General features: G+C 43.2%; 4 protein-coding genes across 6 annotated transcripts; 3 read left to right on the forward strand and 1 right to left on the reverse strand.

Annotated features, from left to right (window-relative positions):
• The first annotated feature begins 110 nt into the window (after positions 1-110).
• Positions 111-24,595, forward strand: LOC104431583 (4-coumarate--CoA ligase-like 7). 2 transcript variants are annotated; one of them, XR_005548377.1, is made up of 7 exons: positions 111-1,765; positions 1,872-2,061; positions 2,447-2,592; positions 3,064-3,131; positions 3,232-3,334; positions 3,910-4,113; positions 24,355-24,595. XR_005548377.1 is itself a non-coding variant. In XM_039306534.1 (6 exons), exons 1-6 carry the CDS (start codon positions 752-754, stop codon positions 4,021-4,023), a joined length of 1,635 nt encoding a protein of 544 aa, XP_039162468.1. In that variant the 5' UTR covers positions 111-751; the 3' UTR covers positions 4,024-4,262. The 2 variants fall into 2 exon arrangements, 1 of the variants encoding a protein (XP_039162468.1); XM_039306534.1 differs by lacking the exon at positions 24,355-24,595 and having other exon boundaries at positions 3,910-4,262.
• Positions 11,103-13,527, forward strand: LOC104428538 (cation/calcium exchanger 4). The gene is given in 2 exon segments (XM_018866256.2): positions 11,103-12,141; positions 12,144-13,527. Coding segments are annotated over 2 exon segments (1,908 nt in total). The 5' UTR covers positions 11,103-11,366; the 3' UTR covers positions 13,277-13,527.
• LOC104436172 (filament-like plant protein) lies at positions 16,337-20,172 on the reverse strand. 2 transcript variants are annotated; one of them, XR_005548378.1, is made up of 4 exons: positions 19,719-20,172; positions 19,017-19,319; positions 17,484-18,838; positions 16,337-16,682 (listed from the first exon to the last, which is right to left on the reverse strand). XR_005548378.1 is itself a non-coding variant. In XM_039306535.1 (3 exons), exon 2 carries the CDS (start codon positions 18,366-18,368, stop codon positions 17,703-17,705), a length of 666 nt encoding a protein of 221 aa, XP_039162469.1. In that variant the 5' UTR covers positions 18,369-18,838; positions 19,719-20,172; the 3' UTR covers positions 16,337-16,682; positions 17,484-17,702. The 2 variants fall into 2 exon arrangements, 1 of the variants encoding a protein (XP_039162469.1); XM_039306535.1 differs by lacking the exon at positions 19,017-19,319.
• LOC104434065 (4-coumarate--CoA ligase-like 7) lies at positions 20,926-24,581 on the forward strand. Its single transcript, XM_010047017.3, is given in 7 exon segments — positions 20,926-21,439; positions 21,442-22,001; positions 22,108-22,297; positions 22,684-22,829; positions 23,303-23,370; positions 23,470-23,572; positions 24,151-24,581. Coding segments are annotated over 7 exon segments (1,632 nt in total). The 5' UTR covers positions 20,926-20,988; the 3' UTR covers positions 24,265-24,581.

The following is a 24,595-nucleotide window of genomic DNA, read 5'->3' on the forward strand; positions in this document are numbered from 1 at the left end:
CCACTTGGTGCCTTCTGCCTTCTTCCCCTCTCTCTCCTCCTCCTAGCCTACCGAGCCCTCTCTCCTCCTAGCCTGGACGCTCTCTCTCCTGTCAGAGCATTTATTGCGGCTTAAGCTTTTGTTTTCTTTCTCAAACGAAGGAAAGAGAAGCCCCGTTCGTTCCTCTGTCGTCTCCATTTCTTTCCTCTCGAAAATTTGAATCTGAAAATTTCTCTCTCCCCGCGCTCGTTGCTGCTCCGCCGTGCATCAAGCGGCCGTTCCCCTGCCGTCGCCGACGAACCACATTACGGCCGCCCCTACTCCGGAGGCTATCGAGAAGTCGAGGACGGTGACTTAACAAATGTCAAGTGTGACTGCTAGTGTTGCCGGCAAACGAGGGTGAGGACCGCTAAGACAAAGGTGGAGGTCCCGGACCACCCAATATTTTCTCCTGCTCCTCCCAGCTCGACGTTTCCACGGGGCGGGCCTCATCCCGCCCGCGCGTCAAAGTTGATAACGTAACGTCGCTTACCAACAAAAGCTGACCAACCGTCCATCCCGCACCTTCGTCCTGTCATAATGGTGACCGCGCTTGCAGTTGCAGCGATTCGGATATCCTCGAAAAGCTCGAAACTTTGATCTCCACGAATTCCCTAAAACGCCCACCTTCTTCACTCGCTCGACACTCGCTCGACACTCGCTCTCGCTCCGGGCGGGACAGCTCGAGAAGGGCAAAGTTCGATTCTTTTCCCACACAAGAGCTCGACGTCGGATGGAGAAATCCGGGTACGGCCGCGACGGCATCTACCGGTCGCTCCGGCCGTCCCTGGCGCTCCCCAGGGACCCCGACCTCTCAATGGTCTCCTTCCTCTTCCGCAACTCCGCCTCCTACGCCGACAAGCCCGCCCTCGTCGAAGCCGACACGGACGAGACGCTGACGTTCGCGCAGTTCGAATCGAGGGTGATCAAGCTCGCTCACGGCCTGCTCAGTCTGGGCCTCAGGAAGGGCGACGTGGTGCTGATCTTCGCCCCGAATTCCATCCAGTTCCCTCTCTGTTTCTTCGGGGTCACTTCCATCGGCGCCATTGCCACCACCGCGAATCCCCTGTACACGTCGTTCGAGCTGTCCAAGCAAGTCAAGGACTCTAATCCGAAGCTGATCGTGACTGTCCCCGGACTGTGGGAAAAAGTCAAGGACTTGGATCTCCCGGCCGTGATCTTGGGGGGTTCCAAGAGTTTACCTCCGCAGATTTCGTCCAGATCAAGAATCCTGAGCTTCCACGACCTGGTGAGCCTCGGAGATGGCGCTTCCCGTTTCCCCAAGGTCGGTGTCAAGCAGGGCGACGTGGCGGCGCTCTTGTACTCCTCCGGTACGACGGGGACGAGCAAAGGCGTGATCTTGACTCACGGGAATTTCATCGTGGCATCCCTGATGATGACCATGGATCAAGAAATGGCGGGGGACATGCACCGTGTGTTCCTCTGCGTCCTGCCCATGTTCCACATGTTCGGGCTCGCGGTGATCGCTTATTCGCAGCTCCAGAAGGGGAACGCGCTCGTGTCGATGGGGAGGTTCGAATTCGATTCGCTCTTAAGGGCGGTCGAGAAGTACAGGATCACGCATTTGTGGGTTGTCCCCCCCATTGTACTTGCTTTGGCTAAGCAGAGTGCGGTGAGGAAGTATGACCTCTCGTCCTTGAAGCACATTGGTTCCGGCGCTGCGCCTTTAGGGAAGGATGTGATGGAGGATTGTGCTAAGAATTTCCCACAGGCCGACGTGATGCAGGTATTTCAGATGCATCCCAAACATTAGATTTATTGTTGATCGGTATCTGGTCAGTAGCTTTAGGAAGGAAATGATTTCGGCGCAAATTCCGGGCCTTGTTTTTCAGGGTTATGGTATGACAGAAACTTGTGGGATCGTCTCTGTGGAGAATGCAAATTTCGGCCCTCGGCATACTGGTTCCGCTGGACAACTAGTTGCAGGAGTTGAAGCTCAAGTTATCAGCGTGGATACACTAAAATCTCTTCCCCCTAATCAGTTAGGGGAAATATGGGTTCGTGGACCTAACATGATGAAAGGTATGGATTTGCCAGAATCTGGACAGAGCGTTCTGATTTTCAAATGCAGATATTTGGTAAGGATTGCAATCTCTGAGTATAATCGAGCTCATATAGTAAAAAAAGAATACAAGGGAGGAGGAGGAGGAGCTTCTTGTCATATAGATTTCAACTAGGTTCTATCAAGATGATCAATAGCTTTGGTTGAGTGAAGGCCTTTGGATATAGCATGTATCAATCTACAGAGGAATCCAAATTTGTAACCTTTACATAGTTGAGGCAGCTTAAGATTTTTCCTTTCTTTGTATATAGTTAGTTGTAACTTTCAGTTCTGGCTTCCATTAAATTACTTACTGTTGCTTCCGCATTTAATCTGATTGCGACTGACATCTAAGTTTGTTTACAGGATATTATAACAATCCACAAGCAACTAAATTGACAATTGATAACAAGGGTTGGGTGCACACTGGAGACCTTGGATATTTTGATGAGGAAGGGCAACTATATGTTGTTGATCGAATCAAAGAGCTCATCAAGTACAAAGGTTTTCAGGTAGGCACCGGATTTTTTTTTATAAGTGATACGTTCCTAGTTCATTTTGTGGGAAGAAATATTGAGGAAAACAGAGATTTCAATACCTTGCATTTGTTGACTATGATAACAGGAGATTGTTTGAACCTTACATTTCTGGAAATGTTCTTAGATCAATTTGTATTGAACCTTTTTATTATTCTTTTTGATAGTTATCATTTCAATTGTTGCCATGTTTAGGTTATTTTATTTATTTCTTTTTATTAGAACCATACAGAATTTCCAACTTCTATGATCCTAAATCACTCCAATAATCGTTAAAGCAATTTGGTGGGAAGGAAAACTTAAAGTAGGCATTGTATTATCGACTTTCTCTCAACGTCTTCTCATCGTCAATTTTCAACATTATTTGTTTTGGTCGTGATGAAGTTCATTTTTTTCCTTTTATCAGCATTTACTCTGAATACTCACTGTTTTATACATTCGCGCTAGATTGCTCCAGCTGAGCTTGAAGGACTCCTTCTTTCACATCCTGAAATTTTAGATGCTGTTGTCATTCCGTAAGTGAAACTCCAGTGACATTTTTTGTAGCCTCAATTTGATTGACAGATATATTAGAGTTGGGACATCATTTCAGACTGATCAATTTCTGCTGTGTAGATTTCCTGATGCTGAAGCTGGTGAAGTTCCTATTGCATATGTCGTTCGCTCACCTACCAGCTCTCTAACTGAAGAGGAAGTCCAGAAATTCATTGCCAATCAGGTGAGACCACGCTATGCTAATCAAACCTAGTTTATGTTCAAATAGCAGCTTAGCCGACTTGGTTGGATCATATTGCTTTCAATATCGAGATGATCCATGTGAGGCTTTCAACAATCAAGCCAGATGACTAAACTTGGCAATAGATAGTGGAAAGGGCCAAAAAAGATGCTCGATATGATAGTTTCTTCATACTTGAAAGATTGTTCTGATTTCAATTCCTTATTCTCTGCTCAAAAAAGTGAAAGGGCATATACGCTATATGTGCAAGCAAGTTAAGGTGGCTTTCTTTGTTGTTTTTGCTGAGTTCCCTTGAAATTCTGCAATCACTCATGGATTATACCTTAAACATATTGTAGTGGGACTTAGGATGTCAAAGAAAGGGCATGTTCCCGGGGCATCTTTAAATTCAACATGCATGAGTCTCATGAAGGAACAGTGTCGTGTAATTCATCAACTTACTGCAAGACGACGTATGCTCATAGAAATAATGTCTTCATGAAAAATGTTTTGCTAAGAGGAGAGGGCATTCTATTAGCGAACACTTCCCCAACTGAAACTCTCTTCTCGTCTCTCAGGTTGCACCATTCAAAAGACTAAGGCGGGTGACATTCGTCAACAGCGTCCCAAAGTCTGCTTCCGGCAAAATATTGAGACGTGAGCTGATTGCAAAAGTACGAGCAAAGATATAGCTGTGCTTGCTCGATGCGTGGATCCCCCCCCCAACCCCCCGGCAGCGGGGGCGATTATATTGCACCCTGCTGATGTTATTGTTGCTTCAAATTATTTGATTGAATACATGTACAGGATTTGCAGGAATCGCTTTTCCTGGGACGTGTATTCCACGTTCTTCCCAGATGGTTGAAGCTTTGTATAGTGCAACTTCTAATGCAAATAAAAAAGAACGTGTATCTGTATTACTTTCCCTCGATTTCGAGCTGTGGAATCTGTAGACAGGTGACTGCCTAGGAACCAAAGGTCTCTTCCTGTAACCTCATTAAAAGATCAATTCCCGTCGTCTATGAAGGAAACATTCAGTATGGCATTATAATCTCTTGCTGATTGCAAATCATGGGAATTTTAGAAGATTATACCAACAGGTCGCAGGCACGACGACCAGAATCGAAGTTGTGCAAGCAATAAAAGCATTGCAGCAGATTGTTAAGAGTTGCGGTATTGAACATCATGCACACGAGTATGATAGAAAAGCTGGATCATTGCTTCTTACTGCAGTATTTTTCATGCTTATCAATCAGTCGAGTCATGCAGATAGAGTAGTACTAGAATTCCGAAAATTCTGATTCTCTTCAGGGTTTAAAGAAATTGTATGGTCTACGTTTTAATGCTAAATTGATCGATTTAGCCAGAAAAGAACACTACAAGTACTACAATTTTCGTATATTACTCGTTTTGGTATCAAAATTTTCGAATGATCACTTGAGCATGATATCAAAGAAAAATCGATTAGTTCAGTTTGCTTGGTGACATATTTTGAAATATGTGGTTTTTCTTTTTATTGAATTATGAAGTCCAACTTGGCATTTTAATATATATATTTTTTTGAAGTCCAACGTGGAAAAATCCCTTGGTCAAATCCTCATTGAAAATTACCAAACTCCCTGTCCATGATCATCTTCATTTTCTTGGTCCCCGTCTTCATCTAACAACTTTAACTTCATATGCAATTTTTCTTCCTTTTCGTTTTCAATCATTTTCTTTACCACCAATTATGTCCTAATGGGACCGGCAAAACCGAAAGAAAATTGAAAAAGGAAAACAAGTTAAGTTTAGTTCTCCCACTCTGAAGCTGTGATGCATGCTTCGTGAATCTGTGATTGGAACCAATGAAGTTTCGGCGAGTCTGGCGGATGACCTCTGTGGTTGCTGTGATTTCAAAGGTGTTAGTCTTTATCCTATGTTTGGTCGTCCGGATAATAATTAGGATAGGATATGATAAAGTAGGATATTAAATCATTTGGATAATAAATGCGGACATATCTAATCCTATCAAGTGTTTGGTGCACTTCAGGATAAGATGAAAAAATAAATATGATATTCATTTAAATTATACAATTAAAAAATAGAAAATTCAATTAATTAAAGGCCATGGAAAAACCTAGATCTAGGAATTGTGGCCACCTCCGTAGTGGCCACCATTGAAAACGGCAAGTGATATATTCTCTTTTTGTTAAGTTATTCCTTTCCTTAAAAAAAAAAAAAATCTTATCCAATCCGGACTTATCCCACCCCCTCCCCCGGATTTTTTATCCGGCGTTTTGTCCGGATATATCCAAGTTTTTCCGATCCGGTGGACATTCCCAAACATCGATATGATAACAAATTATCCTATTGATTCAAATCCAGGACTACCAAACGCAGCCTTAGATTTCGTTTTAAAAGGAGTTCCAAGTTCACGATGACGATTCGGCTTGGAGAAGCCGAGTTGCAATGGCATTAGATTTCGTTTTAAAAGGAGTAGAAGAAATCAAGAGCAAAACAATTGTTTCCAATTCTTCATTTGTCTATTACCCCAAGATTTTAAAAGGTAAGGACATGCATGGCAACGTTTCTCTTCTTTTGATTTTCCTGTTTTTTTTTTGGCTCCCGGAATAAAAAAACCAAAAAGAAAATTTCATTTAGTAATGTCAATTAATTTTTTTATTCTTCGGAATAAAAAAGTGGTCAAGGAATAAATTTAAAATAGAAAATAAAAAAGTAATTTTTTGCTCCTAAGAATAATTTTTACAAATAAGTCATTTTTTTACTTTTCTTCTTCTTCCTTGCCGCTCGCTGCCCCCACCGCAACCCAGCCCCCTGCTGGCTGTTGCTGCCACCGCCCGCCATCTACGACAGGCTAGCGGTGGTGAGGCAAAAGAAGAAAAGAAAAAAATCTTAAAACATCTTAAAAAATTAAAAGAAATTCTACATTGTAAAAAAAATTGTGGATCATACCAAACACATTTATGTTCTTTTTCTATTTCGAGAATATAAATTTTGTATAGTTATAAAACACGATCTTTTACTCAAAAATTGTTGTAGGGAATAGAGATAAAAAAGATTATTTCTAAAAATAAATTATTCCCCGAAACAAAGATATTACCAAATAGGCCCTAATTTGCTCAATTTGAGGAGTCAAGATTATGGTTCATAATGAATTTTGGCCCAGTTCATGAATATGGGGCAAATAGATGGCCAATTGGCATAATTTGGTATTAGTTTTGCTAACTTCCCTTTGTCAATTAGCCTGTTGGATGGTTTATATTAAAATATTGACACATCCGATTTTTCAATCACACAAATCTCTAGTAACACTAAAATAGTCAGTTTCTTTTTTACCAAAATGGCAATCAATGTAACTGCTCGAAAAATTTTCACGCTAGAAATCTTACATTGTGCCTAAAGCCCCATCCCGTTCACTCGAATATAAAGGGTAAATGCCCAAGACCGGAATAAAACTTAGCTGTTTGAATTTAACATTTTTTTTTTTCCGTAGGACATCTAGACAAGTACATTTGCAAATTGACTCTTTAAAACATCATAAGTGGGTGTGCACATGAATATGAGCGCACCAAAGTGAGGATGACAGTCAGAAATTTTCTCTGAATTCTTCAATTTTTCAAGTAATATTCCGGTATTTGTTTAAAATATACATATGAGATTGTGTTAGAAAAGTGCCATATCTAAGAATTTGTGTAATTTGGAATGGTTAATAATTCGATCATAACTCATCGGTTTGAGCTTTTAAGTAAATGTAGTTCTAATTAGATATTTTGAGGGATACGGACTTGGGGCTTCCTTTGGGTGATCTGTCTCAGCAATGGTATCTTACTTCTTTTGTACTCACTATAATATTGTGCCGTCGGAATATTCAATTAGAGTTTATATGAAAAGACAAAAGGGAACTTCTCTATGAATACATACAAATATCTGCACGCCTTTTTTTTTTTATTGGTCGGTAACATCTACACGCTTGAAGATCTATTTTGGAACAAAGGAATCTTGTGGCTGGAGGATGTCAAGCTCCCCTCTACCCCACTGCCCTCGATCGTCTTATCTTCCTCCACTTTGGACTTTCCCCACGCTACCTAGTAGAATCCCATCACAATCACAATCGCTCCAATTAAGCTCCACAAAACCCAAAAGAGATGAACAAAGAGGCAAGCAAAGGACCAATTATATATCTTTTTTTTTTTCTTTATTATAGTTTTGCTTATTCAATGCCTGAACATAATTCTATTAAATGATATATACTCATCAAGTGACACGAGATATTTTCTTAAGATTATCACATACAACTCATCTTCCTACTCAGTTTTGTTCATTTGTGCATGTTTTTTTTTTTTTGGAACAGGAGGAACCAGCTTGCACTGACAGTGCGTCGTAAACCCTCCAATGACGCTAGCAGGGAAACCACCACCCCGACGTCACGCTTAAATCACCACACAGTGCTTCAGCCTCCCTGCTTCGCAGGGGCTTCAAACCTTGGCCTCCACCGGGGAGGGCCAAGGATCTACCATCCACGCCACCGACCGGTGGTTATTTGTGCATGTTTGTAATACTAAACTCTGGTTTCTTAAAAGTTGAACTGAAGAGCAAGGCGCTTTTATAGTTTAAGAATATCGGTTGAAATGCTTGAGATAAGCTCATGAAGGAGATTTTTCTCCGATGAACACATCTTTCTTAGTTTCTATTAATCAACCGGATTTTTTATTATAGAGTAGGATTAGGGTATGGGCATATCAGTTGAAAAGAAGAGAGAGTACCTATAAATGACTATATTAAAATATTCAATGTTGCCCCTAATATTGAATTAATGGAAGAACTATAGTGAACATATACAAAAAATTCAAGGACCTCATTAATCAAATTATAAGTTTAGAGACCATATTGAACATTAAATTAAAATGCAAGGTTCACATTGAAAAAATTAAAAGTTTAAAAACTATTTATGTCATTATCCAAAATAAAAAATAAAGAGATGTTTACTCAAAACCAATCTTGTTCTATATTTTGTCGTAATTCAATGCAGAATGCCGTAATAAATTATCAATGAAAAGGTCTTATATTGTAACACAAGTCATTTTGTAATACTGACATCCATTTTCTAGTAACTTGATATATTCTACATATAAATCAATCAGCTTATCTACGAAGTATCAATCGACTAATCAGCACCATGCTACTCGTCCGCTTCAAAACCGACCCCCGGTGGTGTGCGCGCACACACGAGAGCGAGCTCTAATCAAAGCTTGAGGCCGTGCGAGACACGATTAGAGATTGTGGCTCAAGTTGTGAATTGAACTCGACCACGTGAGCTCTGGTCGAGCTCTATTCACAGCTTGCCATTACTGCAAGCTTAAACCATGCATTGAGCGGTGAGCTCGTGGCCATTGGCGAGCTCTGTTCTGAACGTGAGCTCCACTCCCCAATCGAGGTCATGTCAACCTTGGTTTGGCCTAGAGGTGAGCATGGTCTGGTTAGGTCGGCTCTACCCCCTAACCCTAGGACTAATTTGTGATCTTTGGTCCTCAATTTTTGAGACCAAGGAGGCGAGGACCAATCTTATTAAGCTTCGGATCGAGGACCGAATCAACCCAATGGGTTCGGTCCGGTTCCAAGGTCAATTCGGGACCAATTGATAATTTTTTTATTTCATTTTTTTATATTTCTTGAAAAAACAAATAAGGATTGGATTGATTCAATGGGTTCGGTTCCGTTCCAAACTCAACTCTGGACCAACCTATAATTTTTTATTTCATTTTTTGTACTCCTTAAAGGGGCAATTGAGGACCAGACCAATCCAATGGATTTGATGACGAGCGAGGTTAGCTAAGAAAGGCAAGCGATGAGGGTCGAGTGGGGTGAGCGTCAAACAAAGTGAACATTGAGTGTCAAGCGGGGAGTAACAAGCCAAGCAAGCATCAAGCAGCGAGCGGCACAAGTGATCTAAAGCAAGCGAGGCGAGTGTCGAGTGGCGAGCAGAGAAGTTATTTCTTTCGATTTTGACAAATTGAAGACTAAGATGACAATAAGTCAAAAGAGAATGAGTACTAGAGAATGATGTCATAATGAGCTGTTTATATCCTTTTGGACGCCATGAGGACTCCTTACAAAAACATTTTTCTCATTCGTAAATTATGATTATTGATGCCGTAAAAGATATTAAAAATCTAAGTTATTAAAAAATAATGTAAAATTACTTGAACTTCTCACTAAAGAGTTATTTAATGTTATTGACGCCGTTTATTTTAAGGTTTTATCAATATAAAAGAATTAGACATATATATATAGTTAGGGTTGATCCAACCCTAAACTTTCAAGACTGAGAATTAACTCGTATAATACTAGTCCAGAAGTCCCAGGACCAATGACCAACCCAATCTTCTTAAAAATCGGACTAAGACCAGTAGGGTTGGGTCGATCCAGGGTTGACCTTGGATCGAGCTCACTCCTAGTTTGGCCTATCATGGAGATCTGCATTTGAGAGGGTAATCGGGCTTGCACATTGATCTGCGTGCCCTGATGTAATGATGGCAGTCGAGGTTTCCTCCAAATTCTTCGTTTTTCTAGGGATGCCTTCAAATATTGGGTCGTCGAAATATTCAAACTCGTCTTTTTCACTTCTTTTTTTTTTTTTAAGTGTTGCCAAGAATATCTACACACTTGGAGGTTGGTTTTGGAGCAGAGGAATCTTATGGCTGGTAGACGCCAAGCTCCCACCAGCCCCACCGCCCTCCATCGTCTTCTCTTCCTCTTTAGACTTGCCCCACACTGCTAGGTAGAATCCCATCACAATCACAATTGCTCCAATCAAGCTGAGACAAACGAAGAAGCAAGTAAACGATCGATCAGATATTTAAAAATCGCTTTGGCGCAAAATAAGAATCAATTTCTCCAATGCATAAACAGTCGGAAGTACACTTTCTCATCATCGTTCGTAAAGTCAAGACCACCATGAAGACATTCATGAACTGCTCTGCAGTAGCACTTTTAGTGGATAATCTGCCCCGTTTTAGGTTTAATAATACATCATAATAGGGGATGGCCATACTTGTTCACATCATCTCTCTCAAATCGGACGTCATGAAGCGGGTCTTCGTAAGTTTTCATACAAGGAGGGCTTTGCAAATCCGCTTGACATGAAGCGTGTAACGCAGGACTTTGAACCCAAATACATCCCCACAATGCAAATAGATATATTACTAATAGAACATTCTTCAAAAACGTTCTAAAAGAACAGCTACACATCATATATATTGATTTTCTTCTCTAGCAACGGGCTTAATGTGGTGGTATCTTCCTTTATAACGATTAAGGTCAGTAAGCCCATTGGTCTACATAGTTGCCCTTGTACTCATTCTACTAAATGACGCGTTTAAGAATAAGAAGAAGCGGCGGCCGTGGAGATGGGATGGCGAGAGAGATATGTAGATAGAGAGAGAGAGCGCTCACCTTTCGAGAAGACACTGGAAGGTGATCATGCAAATGGTGGTTTCTCGTTTGGGCATACAGGATTAGCCTCAAAGCAGGGTCCCGAAGACACCATCGATCCTGGGCCGACATGGGGGGAGGTTGAAAAGTCAACGCCTTCATGGGCCGACGGGCCGTGTCCCCCGACCATCGATCTCCGGGAAGGATTAGAAAATATTGGGTGGTCCAGGACCACCACGTCAGCGTGGTCCCCGGCCACTCACGAGATGCCATGTGGAGGGGTGGGCCCCACTTGGTGTCTTATGCCTTCTTCCCCTCTCTCTCTCCTCTTCCTAGCCTGCACGCTCTCTCTCTCTCCTGTCAGAGCATTTATTGCGGACGTTTTTCTCTTTCCTTCGTTTGAGAAAGAAAACGCCGTTCGGACGCACGTCCCTCTCCATTTCTTTCCTTTCGAATTTTTGAATCTGAAATTCTCTCTCCGCGCTCGTTCCCCTGCCGTCGCCGACGAACCACATTACGGCCGCTGCTACTCCGGTGCTCGCTCGCTTCTCTCTTCGGGCTCGTTGCTGCTCCGTCGTTCGTTCCGCCATTCCCGGGGTTGCAGATGCAGCACGCGGAGGAGAAGCAGGCCTCTTCGAGCTCCCCTCAACGTCGGCGAGCGTCGCCCGCCGAGCGAGACCCCCACACACCGGAAGGCTCGGAGGCGAGGGTGCTGGAGAAGCTGGTGCCGTACGCGAAACGCGACGCCGACGGCCCTCCGCCTCCGCCGGTTGCCTCCGGGTTGAATGGGACGGTGAGTGTGGACGAGTCCGTCGGTAATGATTTGTCTGCGAAGAATCCTAAACTGTGTGCTGGTTTGTATGAGCACAAAGGTTATAAGAGCAAGTGCGAGTATCTGATCGCCAATCCTGAGTGTAACGCCGGTGGGTTCTTCCATTACATTTCGTTCTTCTACTGTGATTGCGAGAAATTCACGGGTGTGGGGTATGCCGTGCTGGCACTGTGGCTGGTTGCTCTGTTTTACTTGTTGGGCAACACTGCAGCAGATTACTTCTGTAGTAGTTTGGAGAAGCTTTCTAGTCTTCTGAAGTTGCCGCCCACGGTTGCAGGGGTTTCTCTGCTTCCGCTTGGTAATGGGGCTCCTGATGTGTTTGCCAGCATTGCCGCATTTATGGGGAAAGATGCAGGGGCAGTGGGTCTCAATAGCGTATTGGGTGGTGCTGTTTTTGTTACTTGTGTTGTCGTCGGGGCTGTTTCTTTCTCTGGGGCAGAGCAGAGGGTCCAGATTGATAGGAGGTGTTTTATCAGAGATGTATCCTTCTTCCTCTTCACTTTGATTTGCCTTGGTATTATTTTGATTGTTGGCGAGGTCAGTGTTGGGGTGCTATTGCATTTGTTTCCATATATGGGCTCTATGCCTTTGCAGTTGCCGCCAATGAGATGCTGAGGAAACAATCCAGGAAATTAAGGCTAGATTCTGTTACGCCTTTACTTCCTGTCAGAGGAAGTATCTTTTCTCAAGGAAGTGAGGAAGACGAATCTATTTATGCCTCACTGATTGAGTCAAACTCTGATGGTGATGTACCTCATCTGCAAAGCGAGTTGCCGCACTGGATGTGGGCTTCAAATGTTGCAATTTATTCAAATGAGGCTGTCAAAGTGAATCCGGATAGCCCAAAGCAGTTGTGGGGTTGGAATGATGATGAAATGGCCAATGGAAATTCTTCCTTCACATGGTCGAAATTATTCTCTACTGGAGATCCGCTGACACTACCAAGGCGGCTGACAATCCCTATAGTCGAGGAAGAAAGATGGTCAAAGACATATGCTGTCGCCAGTGCTTCATTAGCACCTATTTTTTTGGCATTTTTATGGAACACGCAAGACGATGTTTGAAATCTGAGCAGAGAAATCGCATATGCTATTGGCATATGTGCTGGGGGCGTACTTGGTGTTTTTGCATATGTGTACACCAGAGCTGATCAACCACCACGCAAGTTCTTATTTCCTTGGGTCTTTGGAGGATTCTTCATGAGTATAATCTGGTTCTACATAGTCGCAAACGAGCTTGTTTCTTTGCTGGTAGCGCTGGGTGTTATTTTTGGCATAAATCCTTCTATCCTTGGTTTGACAGTTTTGGCCTGGGGAAACTCTATGGGTGATCTGATGTCAAATGTAGCATCGGCAATGAATGGTGGAGATGGTGTGCAGATTGCAATGTCGGGTTGTTATGCTGGGCCTATGTTTAACACACTTGCTGGTCTGGGAGTTTCACTGTTTCTTGGAGCCTGGTCTAGTAGACCTGCATCATTTGTAGTCCCCCAGGATAGCAGTCTATTTTACACGATGGGGTTTCTGATGAGCGGAATTCTTTGGTCACTCATCGTCTTGCCCCGACATGACATGCGACCGAACAAGATGTTGGGGATCGGCCTTATGTCAATTTATCTGGTCTTTCTGGTTTCAAGGTTAATCACATCTATGGGTGTGGTCTCATTGAATGGTCTTAGTTGACGGTCAAGTCATGAGGCATGGAACTCTGGTCAGGGTAATGTGTTTTAAAATATGGATGCCCCCTTCTCGCCACAGAGACTGCTTTGTGCCTGTTGCCTGGATCATGTAGCTCATTTTAGTGTTGCACATTGAAAAAGTTACATAAGAATAGTTGAGCTGTAAGCTGGGCCTTAAGAATGTATCCATTCGATGTACAGTATTGAATTATCTTTGTGAGAGTCCATCATCTCCAAATGCTGCTGCTTTTTTCATATTGAAGGTCGACATAGGATACTTGTGAGATTGGCTTGTGACATGCTATCTGTGCTTCTGACACCATTGTTATTTCTCATTTTCAGAAGAACGTAGAAACTGTCAGATTGCAAATGAATGAACGAATAAATGACACAAAGTATCAGATCATAAATATGTTTTGTGTTTTGGATTGGAATGGTTGCTTTTCAGCTAGTGATTGGAGAAACTAGCCAGCACATTACTGGACCTAGATGTAGCTACATGCAGGATAAGAGTGAGAAATGTGGCTCGGTTATATGGAAATTCTGTCTTTCTCGTTCTGGTAATGCATATTTCCTCCCTTTGTTCTGGTTGGCACCGCACATCCTAGACAGAAGAATGTCACAATCAATAACGAAAGCAGAGAGGTTGCCAATATGGAGCAAGCGTCTTGCACCATACCCAATATCCCTATGCAATTGCCGATTCGAGTAAAATGGATCTGCAATGAGTTAAGTTTGCAATCAAAGCGGCAATTGATGGTATTCGTATGACTGTATGAGTTCAAGTTTGTCTTTTTGCTGTCAGTTCGACGAATGAAGGCATGATCATGCTATGTTTTATGTTATCTTGTTCTTTTGTGTGATGCACTCTGATCGAGCTTAAAAGCACTTACAGTGCTGTGATAGGGTGCTTCTAAACTAACTTAACCAGAAAATTCTCATGTTAGGCGAACTTTTTTTTTTTTTTTTTTTTTTTTTCTGTGGGTTGTGGTGCTTTGAGCAACACTGCGCTTGCTGACACCATCGACTATATAGGATCAGCTTACCAATGTTTTATTCATGCTAAATGGGCGATCATGACTTAGCCTGAATTTAGTTTCCTCCTTAAGTTCTCATTTAGTTTTGTTATGTAAAACAGGAGCAAGAGCTAGCAGTCGCTGCTAGCCAGCTTGCAGGTGCAGTAGTCGACTTCTTCGCAGATTCCGATCCAAAGTGCAATCACACGGATGAAGGATTACTAAGCCGCGAAAACAAGCTGCACCATTTAAACAGCCCACCGGTCCTCATTTCTGCTGAACAAAGATGAAATAATCATGGTTTAAGAATTTGATTATTCAACTAGCTGAGGCAGGAAGATGAAATGAGTGAGGTGAGATAGGAAGAGTGTCTACTTTGATTTTTTGCCTTGTGAATAAACAACCACCGTTGTAAATGCATTCACGACATCTCTGAAACCGACACTCGTGAATCTCAACTATAGCGGTACATAACTTAGATTTTTGAATAATATAAGGTTTCAATTCCTTTATAGCATGTGGATGTCCAGATTGCTTAAAGTTGCCAATTGTCTTGTTTGGTGTTAGTGAGTTGTAACAGAGGTCGCAAGCTCATCTTGGCCCCTGGCAATCCCATGGCGGGCCACCTAGAAGAGTACACATGCCCCAAACTTTCTCCGCCAGACAAAATAATTAGCGACTTTCGTGACCATTTTAGTTTGACTTTTAATTTTTTTTTCCTTAGGAAAAACCTTTAGCTAGACCGTTTGGCAACTTGGCATTCAGTTTTTCCACTAAATCAAATCAGAGGTGGAAAATAAAATGAAAAGGAGTTGCGTAGGAGCAATACGAAAATTAAATAGAATGAGGTATTGGGTTTGGACGCCAAATTTCTTTTGCTCAATAAGACAATGAGATTTTATACGAAAATTAAATAGAATGAGGTATTGGGTTTGGACGCCAAATTTCTTTTGCTCAATAAGACAATGAGATTTTAAACTAGGTGTGTGCAAAGTTTGATGGATTATTTTTAGTACGGAAACACGTACGAATTTATTTCGGAAAGCTTTAACAAAAAAATAAAAGAGTTTGAAAAGGGTTGTTCGACAAAAAATGGAGAAAAAATTGAGGTGTCGGGTTTGGATGCCAATTTTTTTTTGCTCAATAACACAATGAGGTTTTAAAGTAAGTGCCCGCAAAGTTTGATGGATTAATTTTGAGTACAGAAACACGTACAAATTTATTTCCGAAAGCTTTAAAAAAAAAAAAGAGTTGTAAAAAGGTTGTTCGGCAAAAAATGGAGAAAAAATTGAGGTATCGGGTTTGGACGCCAAATTATTTTCACTCAATAACACAATGACGTTTTAAAGTAAGTGCCTGTAAAGTTTGATGGATTAATTTTGAGTACGGAAACACGTACGAATTTATTTCCGAAAACTTTAAAAAAAAATAGTTGAAAAAGGGTTGTTCGGCAAGAAATTGAGAAAAAATTGAGGTATTGGGTTTGGATGTCAAATTTTTTTTGCTCAATATCACAATAAGGTTTTAAACAAGGTACGTGCAAAGTTTGATGGATTAATTTTGAGTACGGGAGCACATACAAATTTATTCCCGAAAACTTAAAAAAAAAAGGTTGAAAAATGGTTGTTGAGCAAAAAATAGAGAAAAAAATTGAGGTATCGGATTTAGACACTAAATTTTTTTTGCTCAATAACACAATGGGGTTTTAAACTAGGTGCGTGCAAAGTTTAATAGATTAATTTTGAGTACGAGAACACGTACAAATTTATTCCCGAAAGCTTTAACAGAATTCCGAGGCACCCCTACATCCTAAACCGAAAGTTAGGGGCATGTGTACTCTTCTAGGTGGCCCGCCATGGGATTGCTGAGGGCCAAGATGAGCTTACAACCTCTGCTACAACTCACTAACACCAAACAAGACAATTGGCAAGTTTAAGCAATTTGGACATCCACATGCTATGAAGGAATTGAAACCTTTTATCATTCAAAAGCGTGACTATGTATCGCTACACTTGAGATTCACGAGTGTCGGTTTCAGATATGTCATAAATGCATTTACAACGGTGGTTGTTTATTCACAAGGCAAAAGATCAAAGTAGACACTCTTCCCATCTCACCTCACTCATTTCATCTTCCTGCCTCAGCTAGTTGAATAATCAAATCTTTAAACCATGATTATTTCATCTTTGTTCAGCAGAAATGAGGACCGGTGGCTGCTTAAATGGTGCAGCTCGTTTTCGGGGCTTAGTAATCCTTCATCCGTGTGATTGCACATTGGATCGGAATCTGCGAAGAAGTCGTCTACTGCAACTAGAGATTTTAATTGCTAAGCGAGAGATGAAATAGTCTTCTGGCACCTGCAAACTAGCAAGCAGCGACTGCTAGCTCTTGCTCCTGTTTTACATAACAAAACTAAATGAGAACATAAGGAGGAAACTAAATTCAGACTAAGTCATGATCGCCCATTTAGCATGAATAAAACATTGGTAAGCTGATCCTATCAGATAGTCGATGGTGTCAGCAAGCGCAGTGTTGCTCAAAGCACCACAACCCACAGAAAAAAAAAAAAAAAAAAAAAAAAAGTTCGCCTAGCATGAGAATTTTCTAGTTAAGTTAGTTTAGAAGCACCCTATCGCAGCACTATAAGTGCTTTTTAAGCTCGAAAATTACATTACAGCAAAGGTCAAGTGCTTTGAAATTCTATATTAATTTCTGAATGTCTTCAATGCAACGGTGAAATTTGAGATTTGTTTAAATTGTGCCCCAATCATACAGTTTGTACTAATAAAGTACAAGATGCTGATGCGGCCCTCCTGTTTCTAACATAGCTATATGTCAATATGAAGATCAAAACCACACTGCGTTATTGGAAAATAATCATTTCATCTTCCTTGAGATGGCTATAAATAAATAACTATTGACCTGGGAGATTGAAGTCATATCTCATAAAAAAGCACCCAAATCAGATGTCCAGACACAGGATGTGAATGTACCAAGAGAGGCATCTCTCTTTTCTCATGCAGATGGAACTCACTCTACATGCAACTGTAACATTGCCACTCAAAATGCAGTAGCGGGTTTGTCGGCAAACTTGATAAATTATGTAAAAGGAGCAATACCATCTCAATAATTTACTCATGTTATCATGCTTTCCATTGGATATAGACTAACATCCACAAGCCATAGAGAACTAACCTGCCTTACTTTAAGCTGTTCATCAGAGACAGACACACGCTGAAGCTTGATCTCATGCTGCAGTTCAGCATCCCCTTTCATATTTAGATTTTCATCCTCCAGCTCCCCACATTTTGCCTCATTTTCAGCAGACAAAGCACGCTCTCTTTCAACCTCTTCTTGTAGTAATTTGTCATTAAGGAGCAAGTTTTGCATCTCCTCTTCAACATCCATCAGTCTTCACTTTGTTACTTCCATCCTCTCATGGGTAATCCTTGCTTCCTCCTCTGCAGCTTGCTTCGATTTTTGTGCTGCAGACAACATGTTGCTGAGTTCTGTCAATCTCATCTCAACCTCATTGAGCTGACTCCATGACGTTTCAAGTTGCTTTTGCCATTGACTTAGAGCCATCTCTAGCTTCTCCTTTTCTTCTTTCTTCTTCTCTAATTCCTCCTGCAGCTCTGCCGTTCTATTGATCATGGCTTCAAGCTCAGATTTGAGAGTGACTTCATCAGATCTGTTTTGATCCAGAGCAGGCCCCACTCCATGGCTGCAGCTTCCACTTTCTGCATCTGGTAAAGCTGCAAGCATTTCCATCTCCAGAAAATCATCCATTAAATCAAGTTCTCCTGAAGAGACCATGAGATTCTTTCCGAAGGATTTCTCTTTCTTAAAATGGTCGAGTTCAGTTATTAGAGCAGATGCCCATGACTCAGAGTGGCACAGCTCACAATCACTTGGCTCCGAGCAACTCGCTTTCTGCACGTCATTCTCAACTGTTACCAACCTATCCCCTACATCTGATTGGCTATCATCGAAGGACTCTACACAAACTGATGATGCAGAGAAAGACTTAAGATCGTTTGTCGCACTTGCTTTATTTTTCAAGATCTGAGTCTGCGGCATTCAGCTTCCAGCCTAGCTACCTTCTTATGCTCTCTAAATGCCGTTTCTTGACTGTTTCTGCTGCTTGGGTGCTCAAATCACGCTCAATAATCCTAAGTTCTAGCTCCTCCGACATAGAAAGGACTTTGGCTTTGAGGGCCACATTCTCTTTTCAGCAGCATCAAGCTTAGGGCCGAGATCAGAACATATAACTGAAGAAGCTTCACTCTTGGCTGCTTGAAGCTGGGCATGGACATTGGAAAGCTTAGTCTCAAGCTCGGCCTTTGTTGATTCCCACTCACCAGTTTTCTTGACCACAGCTTTTTGGATCTTCTGCTCTTGCTCTTCCCTCGCCTATCTGAGCTGCCTCACACATTCCTTAAGAGCTCCATCAAGATGACTGATTCGATCTTCTAGTGTCGAGTTCCTTTGTGTTGCAGCCTCCAGTTGTTTCTTTAGCACCAAGACTTCATTTTCAGCCTTCTCCCATCCTACCATTGAATATCGAAGATAAAAACTTACGACGAAGTACATAGGCACAAAAATGCAAATCCGAATGCAATGTCAAAAAGATTTAACGCAGGAACGGTTGAAGTAGATGTCATCCTCAAATCTAAAACTCCATGCGATTTCACTCTTGCTCTGATTGAAAGCTTCAAATCTTGTTACCCAGACATTAGTGCTAGTAAGGCTAGTATCCTCCTTCACTTTCTCCACTTGCTTTATTGACGTCTCGGCTGCAAGACTGGAGGAGGAGGAAGTAGTTATCGATGATGATGGTGGCGCTTTAGGTTGTTTGGAGCATTTCTGGAAGAGGGGGAAGTCCTCATCCACTCGGGACTCTTGGTCCATTACAAAGCCAAGACACAACTAATTACGAGCCGCCTTTTTTCTAAGAGGATGGCCAGCAGAGCAAGAATCGAGTTGATCAAAGCCCCTCGAGCACGCCCCAGCCGATTGGTCAAACCGAAGCTGCAAACCCACCACAGAGAGAATCCAGTGTGTGAACAAAAACTAACACAGAGCATGAACCTTCCCAATATTAACATAACCCGACACCAAAACTTCAATCCCAACATCGAATGAACTTGTGATATCACAGACTAATTAATAGCATAATCAGAACAAGGAAACAACTAAAGTTCATCTTTTCAGCTTCCAAGGCACGACCCAACACTCTATTCGGCACAAGAGACGCACATCCCATTACGAACAACCTCCGCACCAGTGTAGCTTAATCTCAATCTTATGAAACGAACCTACCCATGATGCATCATCAAGCTAGAGTACACTTGCTCATCACCATGGAACAGAAATAAGAAAGAAGAATCCGTGACACCAGAAAGAGAGAGAGAGATGGACGACGTCTACCTGGCCGCGAAGGAGACGGAGACTCGGAAAGAGGTTGCTCGCGGGGTTGGCCAGTAAGGGCGCTCCGCAGAGGAAAGAGGGAGAGAGCGGAGCGGAGGTCGCGAGAGGGAGGCGAAGGGGCGTCGGCGTCGGAGTCGGGGGCGACGGACTCCGACGCCGACGGAGGCAACCGGCGGAGGTGGAGGGCCGTCGGCGTCGCGTTTCGCGTACGGCACCAGCTTCTCCAGCAACCTCGCCTCCGAGCCTTCCGGTGTGTGGGGGTCTCGCTCGGCGGGCGACGCTCGCCGACGTTGAGGGGAGCTCGAAGAGGCCTGCTTCTCCTACGCGTGCTGCATCTGCGACCCCGGGAATGGCGGAACGAACGACGGAGCAGCAACGAGCCCGAAGAGAGAAGCGAGCGAGCACCGGAGTAGCAGCGGCCGTAATGTGGTTCGTCGGCGACGGCAGGGGAACGAGCGCGAGAGAGAATTTCAGATTCAAAAATTCGAAAGGAAAGAAATGGAGAGGGACGTGCGTCCGAACGACGTTTTCTTTCTCAAACGAAGGAAAGAGAAAAACGTCCGCAGTAAATGCTCTGACAGGAGAGAGGGCATCGGCAGGCTAGGAAGAGGAGAGAGAGAGGGGAAGAAGGCAGAAGACACCAAGTGGGGCCCACCCCTCCACATGGCATCTCGTGAGTGGCCGGGGACCACGCTGACGTGGTGGTCCCGGACCACCCAATATTTTAAGACAGGAGAGAGAGAGAGCGTGCAGGCTAGGAGGAGAGAGGGCATCGGCAGGCTAGGAAGAGGAGAGAGAGAGAGAGGGGAAGAAGGCAGAAGACACAAGTGGAGCCCACCCCTCCACATGGCATCTCGTGAGTGGCCGGGGACCACGCTGACGTGGTGGTCCCGGACCACCCAATATTTTCTCCGATGAGAAAAGGATAGGAACAGGAGACAATTCCAAACGTCACGTGTTCAACGATTCTTTCCCTGCTCCTCCCAGCTCGACGTTTCCACGGGGCGGGCCTCATCCCGCCCGCGCGTCAAAGTTGATAACGTCGCTTACCAACAAAGGCTGACCAACCGTCCATCCCGCACCTTCGTCCTGTCATAATGGTGACCGCGCTTGCAGTTGCAGCGATTCGGATATCCTCGAAAAGCTTGAAACTTTGATCTCCACGAATTCCCTAAAACGCCCACCCTTCTTCGACACTCGCTCGCTCCGGGCGGGACAGCTCGAGAAGGGCAAAGTTCGATTCTTTTCCCACACAAGAGCTCGACGTCGGATGGAGAAATCCGGGTACGGCCGCGACGGCATCTACCGGTCGCTCCGGCCGTCCCTGGCGCTCCCCAGGGACCCCGACCTCTCAATGGTCTCCTTCCTCTTCCGCAACTCCGCCTCCTACGCCGACAAGCCCGCCCTCGTCGAAGCCGACACGGACGAGACGCTGACGTTCGCGCAGTTCGAATCGAGGGTGATCAAGCTCGCTCACGGCCTGCTCAGTCTGGGCCTCAGGAAGGGCGACGTGGTGCTGATCTTCGCCCCGAATTCCATCCAGTTCCCTCTCTGTTTCTTCGGGGTCACCTCCATCGGCGCCATTGCCACCACCGCGAATCCCCTGTACACGTCGTTCGAGCTGTCCAAGCAAGTCAAGGACTCTAATCCGAAGCTGATCGTGACTGTCCCCGGACTGTGGGAAAAAGTCAAGGACTTGGATCTCCCGGCCGTGATCTTGGGGGTTCCAAGAGTTTACCTCCGCAGATTTCGTCCAGATCGAGAATCCTGAGCTTCCACGACCTGGTGAGCCTCGGAGATGGCGCTTCCCGTTTCCCCAAGGTCGGTGTCAAGCAGGGCGACGTGGCGGCGCTCTTGTACTCCTCCGGTACGACGGGGACGAGCAAAGGCGTGATCTTGACTCACGGGAATTTCATCGCGGCATCCCTGATGGTAACCATGGATCAAGAAATGGCGGGGGACATGCACCGTGTGTTCCTCTGCGTCCTGCCCATGTTCCACGTGTTCGGGCTCGCGGTGATCGCTTATTCGCAGCTCCAGAAGGGGAACGCGCTCGTGTCGATGGGGAGGTTCGAATTCGACTCGCTCTTAAGGGCGGTCGAGAAGTACAGGATCACGCATTTGTGGGTTGTCCCCCCCATTGTACTTGCTTTGGCTAAGCAGAGTGCGGTGAGGAAGTATGACCTCTCGTCCTTGAAGCACATTGGTTCCGGCGCTGCACCTTTAGGGAAGGATGTGATGGAGGATTGTGCTAAGAATTTCCCACAGGCCGACGTGATGCAGGTATTTCAGATGCATCCCAAACATTAGATTTATTGTTGATCGGTATCTGGTCAGTAGCTTTAGGAAGAAAATGATTTCGGCGCAAATTCCGGGCCTTGTTTTTCAGGGTTATGGTATGACAGAAACTTGTGGGATCGTCTCTGTGGAGAATGCAAATTTCGGCCCTCGGCATACTGGTTCCGCTGGACAACTAGTTGCAGGAGTTGAAGCTCAAGTTATCAGCGTGGATACACTAAAATCTCTTCCCCCTAATCAGTTAGGGGAAATATGGGTTCGTGGACCTAACATGATGAAAGGTATGGATTTGCCAGAATCTGGACAGAGCGTTCTGATTTTCAAATGCAGATATTTGGTAATGGATTGCAATCTCTGAGTATAATCGAGCTCATATAGTAAAAAAAGAATACAAGGGAGGAGGAGGAGGAGCTTCTTGTCATATAGATTTCAACTAGGTTCTATCAAGATGATCGATAGCTTTGGTTGAGTGAAGGCCTTTGGATATAGCATGTATCAATCTACAGAGGAATCCAAATTTGTAACCTTTACATAGTTGAGGCAGCTTAAGATTTTTCCTTTCTTTGTATATAGTTAGTTGTAACTTTCAGTTCTGGCTTCCATTAAATTACTTACTGTTGCTTCCGCATTTAATCTGATTGCGACTGACATCTAAGTTTGTTTACAGGATATTATAACAATCCACAAGCAACTAAATTGACAATTGATAACAAGGGTTGGGTGCACACTGGAGACCTTGGATATTTTGATGAGGAAGGGCAACTATATGTTGTTGATCGAATCAAAGAGCTCATCAAGTACAAAGGTTTTCAGGTAGGCACCGGATGTTTTTTTTATAAGTGATACGTTCCTAGTTCATTTTGTGGGAAGAAAAATTGAGGAAAACAGAGATTTCAATACCTTGCATTTGTTGACTATGATAACAGGAGATTGTTTGAACCTTACATTTCAGGAAATGTTCTTAGATCAATTTGTATTGAACCTTTTTATTATTCTTTTTGATAGTTATCATTTCAATTGTTGCCGTGTTTAGGTTATTTTATTTATTTCTTTTTATTAGAACCATACATAATTTCCAACTTCTATGATCCTAAATCACTCCAATAATCGTTAAAGCAATTTAGATATGGTGGGAAGGAAAACTTAAAGTAGGCATTGTATTATCGACTTTCTCTCAACGTCTTCTCATTGTCAATTTTCAACATTATTTGTTTTGGTTGTGATGAAGTTCATTTTTTTTTTATCAGCATTTACTCTGAATACTCACTGTTTTATACATTCGCTAGATTGCTCCAGCTGAGCTTGAAGGACTCCTTCTTTCACATCCTGAAATTTTAGATGCTGTTGTCATTCCGTAAGTGAAACTCCAGTGACATTTTTGTAGCCTCAATTTGATTGACAGATATATTAGAGTTGGGACATCATTTCAGACTGATCAATTTCTGCTGTGTAGATTTCCTGATGCTGAAGCTGGTGAAGTTCCTATTGCATATGTCGTTCGCTCACCTACCAGCTCTCTAACTGAAGAGGAAGTCCAGAAATTCATTGCCAATCAGGTGAGACCACGCTATGCTAATCAAACCTAGTTTATGTTCAAATAGCAGCTTAGCCGACTTGGTTGGATCATATTGCTTTCAATATCGAGATGATCCATGTGAGGCTTTCAGCAATCAAGCCAGATGACTAAACTTGGCAATAGATAGTGGAAAGGGCCAAAAAAGATGCTCGATATGATAGTTTCTTCATACTTGAAAGATTGTTCTGATTTCAATTCCTTATTCTCTGCTCAAAAAAAGTGAAAGGGCATATACGCTATATGTGCAAGCAAGTTAAGGTGGCTTTCTTTGTTGTTTTTGCTGAGTTCCCTTGAAATTCTGCAATCACTCATGGAATATACCTTAAACATATTGTAGTGGGGCTTAGGATGTCAAAGAAAGGGCATGTTCCCGGGGCATCTTTAAATTCGACATGCATGAGTCTCATGAAGGAACAGTGTCGTGTAATTCATCAACTTACTGCAAGACGACATATACTCACATAGAAATAATGTCTTCATGAAAAATGTTTTGCTAGGAGGAGAGGGCATTCTATTAGCTAACACTTCCCCGACTGAAACTCTCTTCTCGTCTCTCAGGTTGCACCATTCAAAAGACTAAGGAGGGTGACATTCGTCAACAGCGTCCCAAAGTCTGCTTCCGGCAAAATTTTGAGACGTGAGCTGATTGCAAAAGTACGAGCAAAGATATAACTGTGCATGCTCGATGCGTGGATCCCCCCCGACCCCGACCCCCGGCGGCGGCGATTATATTGCACCCTGCTGATGTTATTGTTGCTGCAAATAAGTTGTAGTAAGGTTCTTTAATCTGCAATTCTGCAGTATGATAGAACAAATAAGAGAAGCACAGCTGCAACAGTACTATTTGATAGAATACATGTACAGGATTTGCGAGAATCACTTTTCCTGGGACGTGTATTCCACGTTCTTCCCAGATTGTTGAAGCTTTGTGTCTTGAAGCTTTGTGTAGTGCAACTTCTAATGCAAATTAAAAAGAACGTGTATCTGTATTACTTTCCCTCGA

The sequence above is a fragment of the Eucalyptus grandis genome, chromosome 2 (assembly GCF_016545825.1).
Source record: "Eucalyptus grandis isolate ANBG69807.140 chromosome 2, ASM1654582v1, whole genome shotgun sequence".
Taxonomy (NCBI): Eukaryota; Viridiplantae; Streptophyta; class Magnoliopsida; order Myrtales; family Myrtaceae; genus Eucalyptus; species Eucalyptus grandis.

Excerpts from the sequence above, each read along its gene's own strand:
- LOC104436172 (XM_039306535.1), bottom strand. The coding sequence starts at position 18,368 with ATGCCGCAGACTCAGATCTTGAAAAATAAAGCAAGTGCGACAAACGAT.
- LOC104431583 (XM_039306534.1), top strand. The coding sequence starts at position 752 with ATGGAGAAATCCGGGTACGGCCGCGACGGCATCTACCGGTCGCTCCGG. Across the intron at positions 2,062-2,446 it reads TGGACCTAACATGATGAAAG|GATATTATAACAATCCACAA; the intron begins GTATGGATTTGC and ends GTTTGTTTACAG. Across the intron at positions 3,335-3,909 it reads AGAAATTCATTGCCAATCAG|GTTGCACCATTCAAAAGACT; the intron begins GTGAGACCACGC and ends CTCGTCTCTCAG.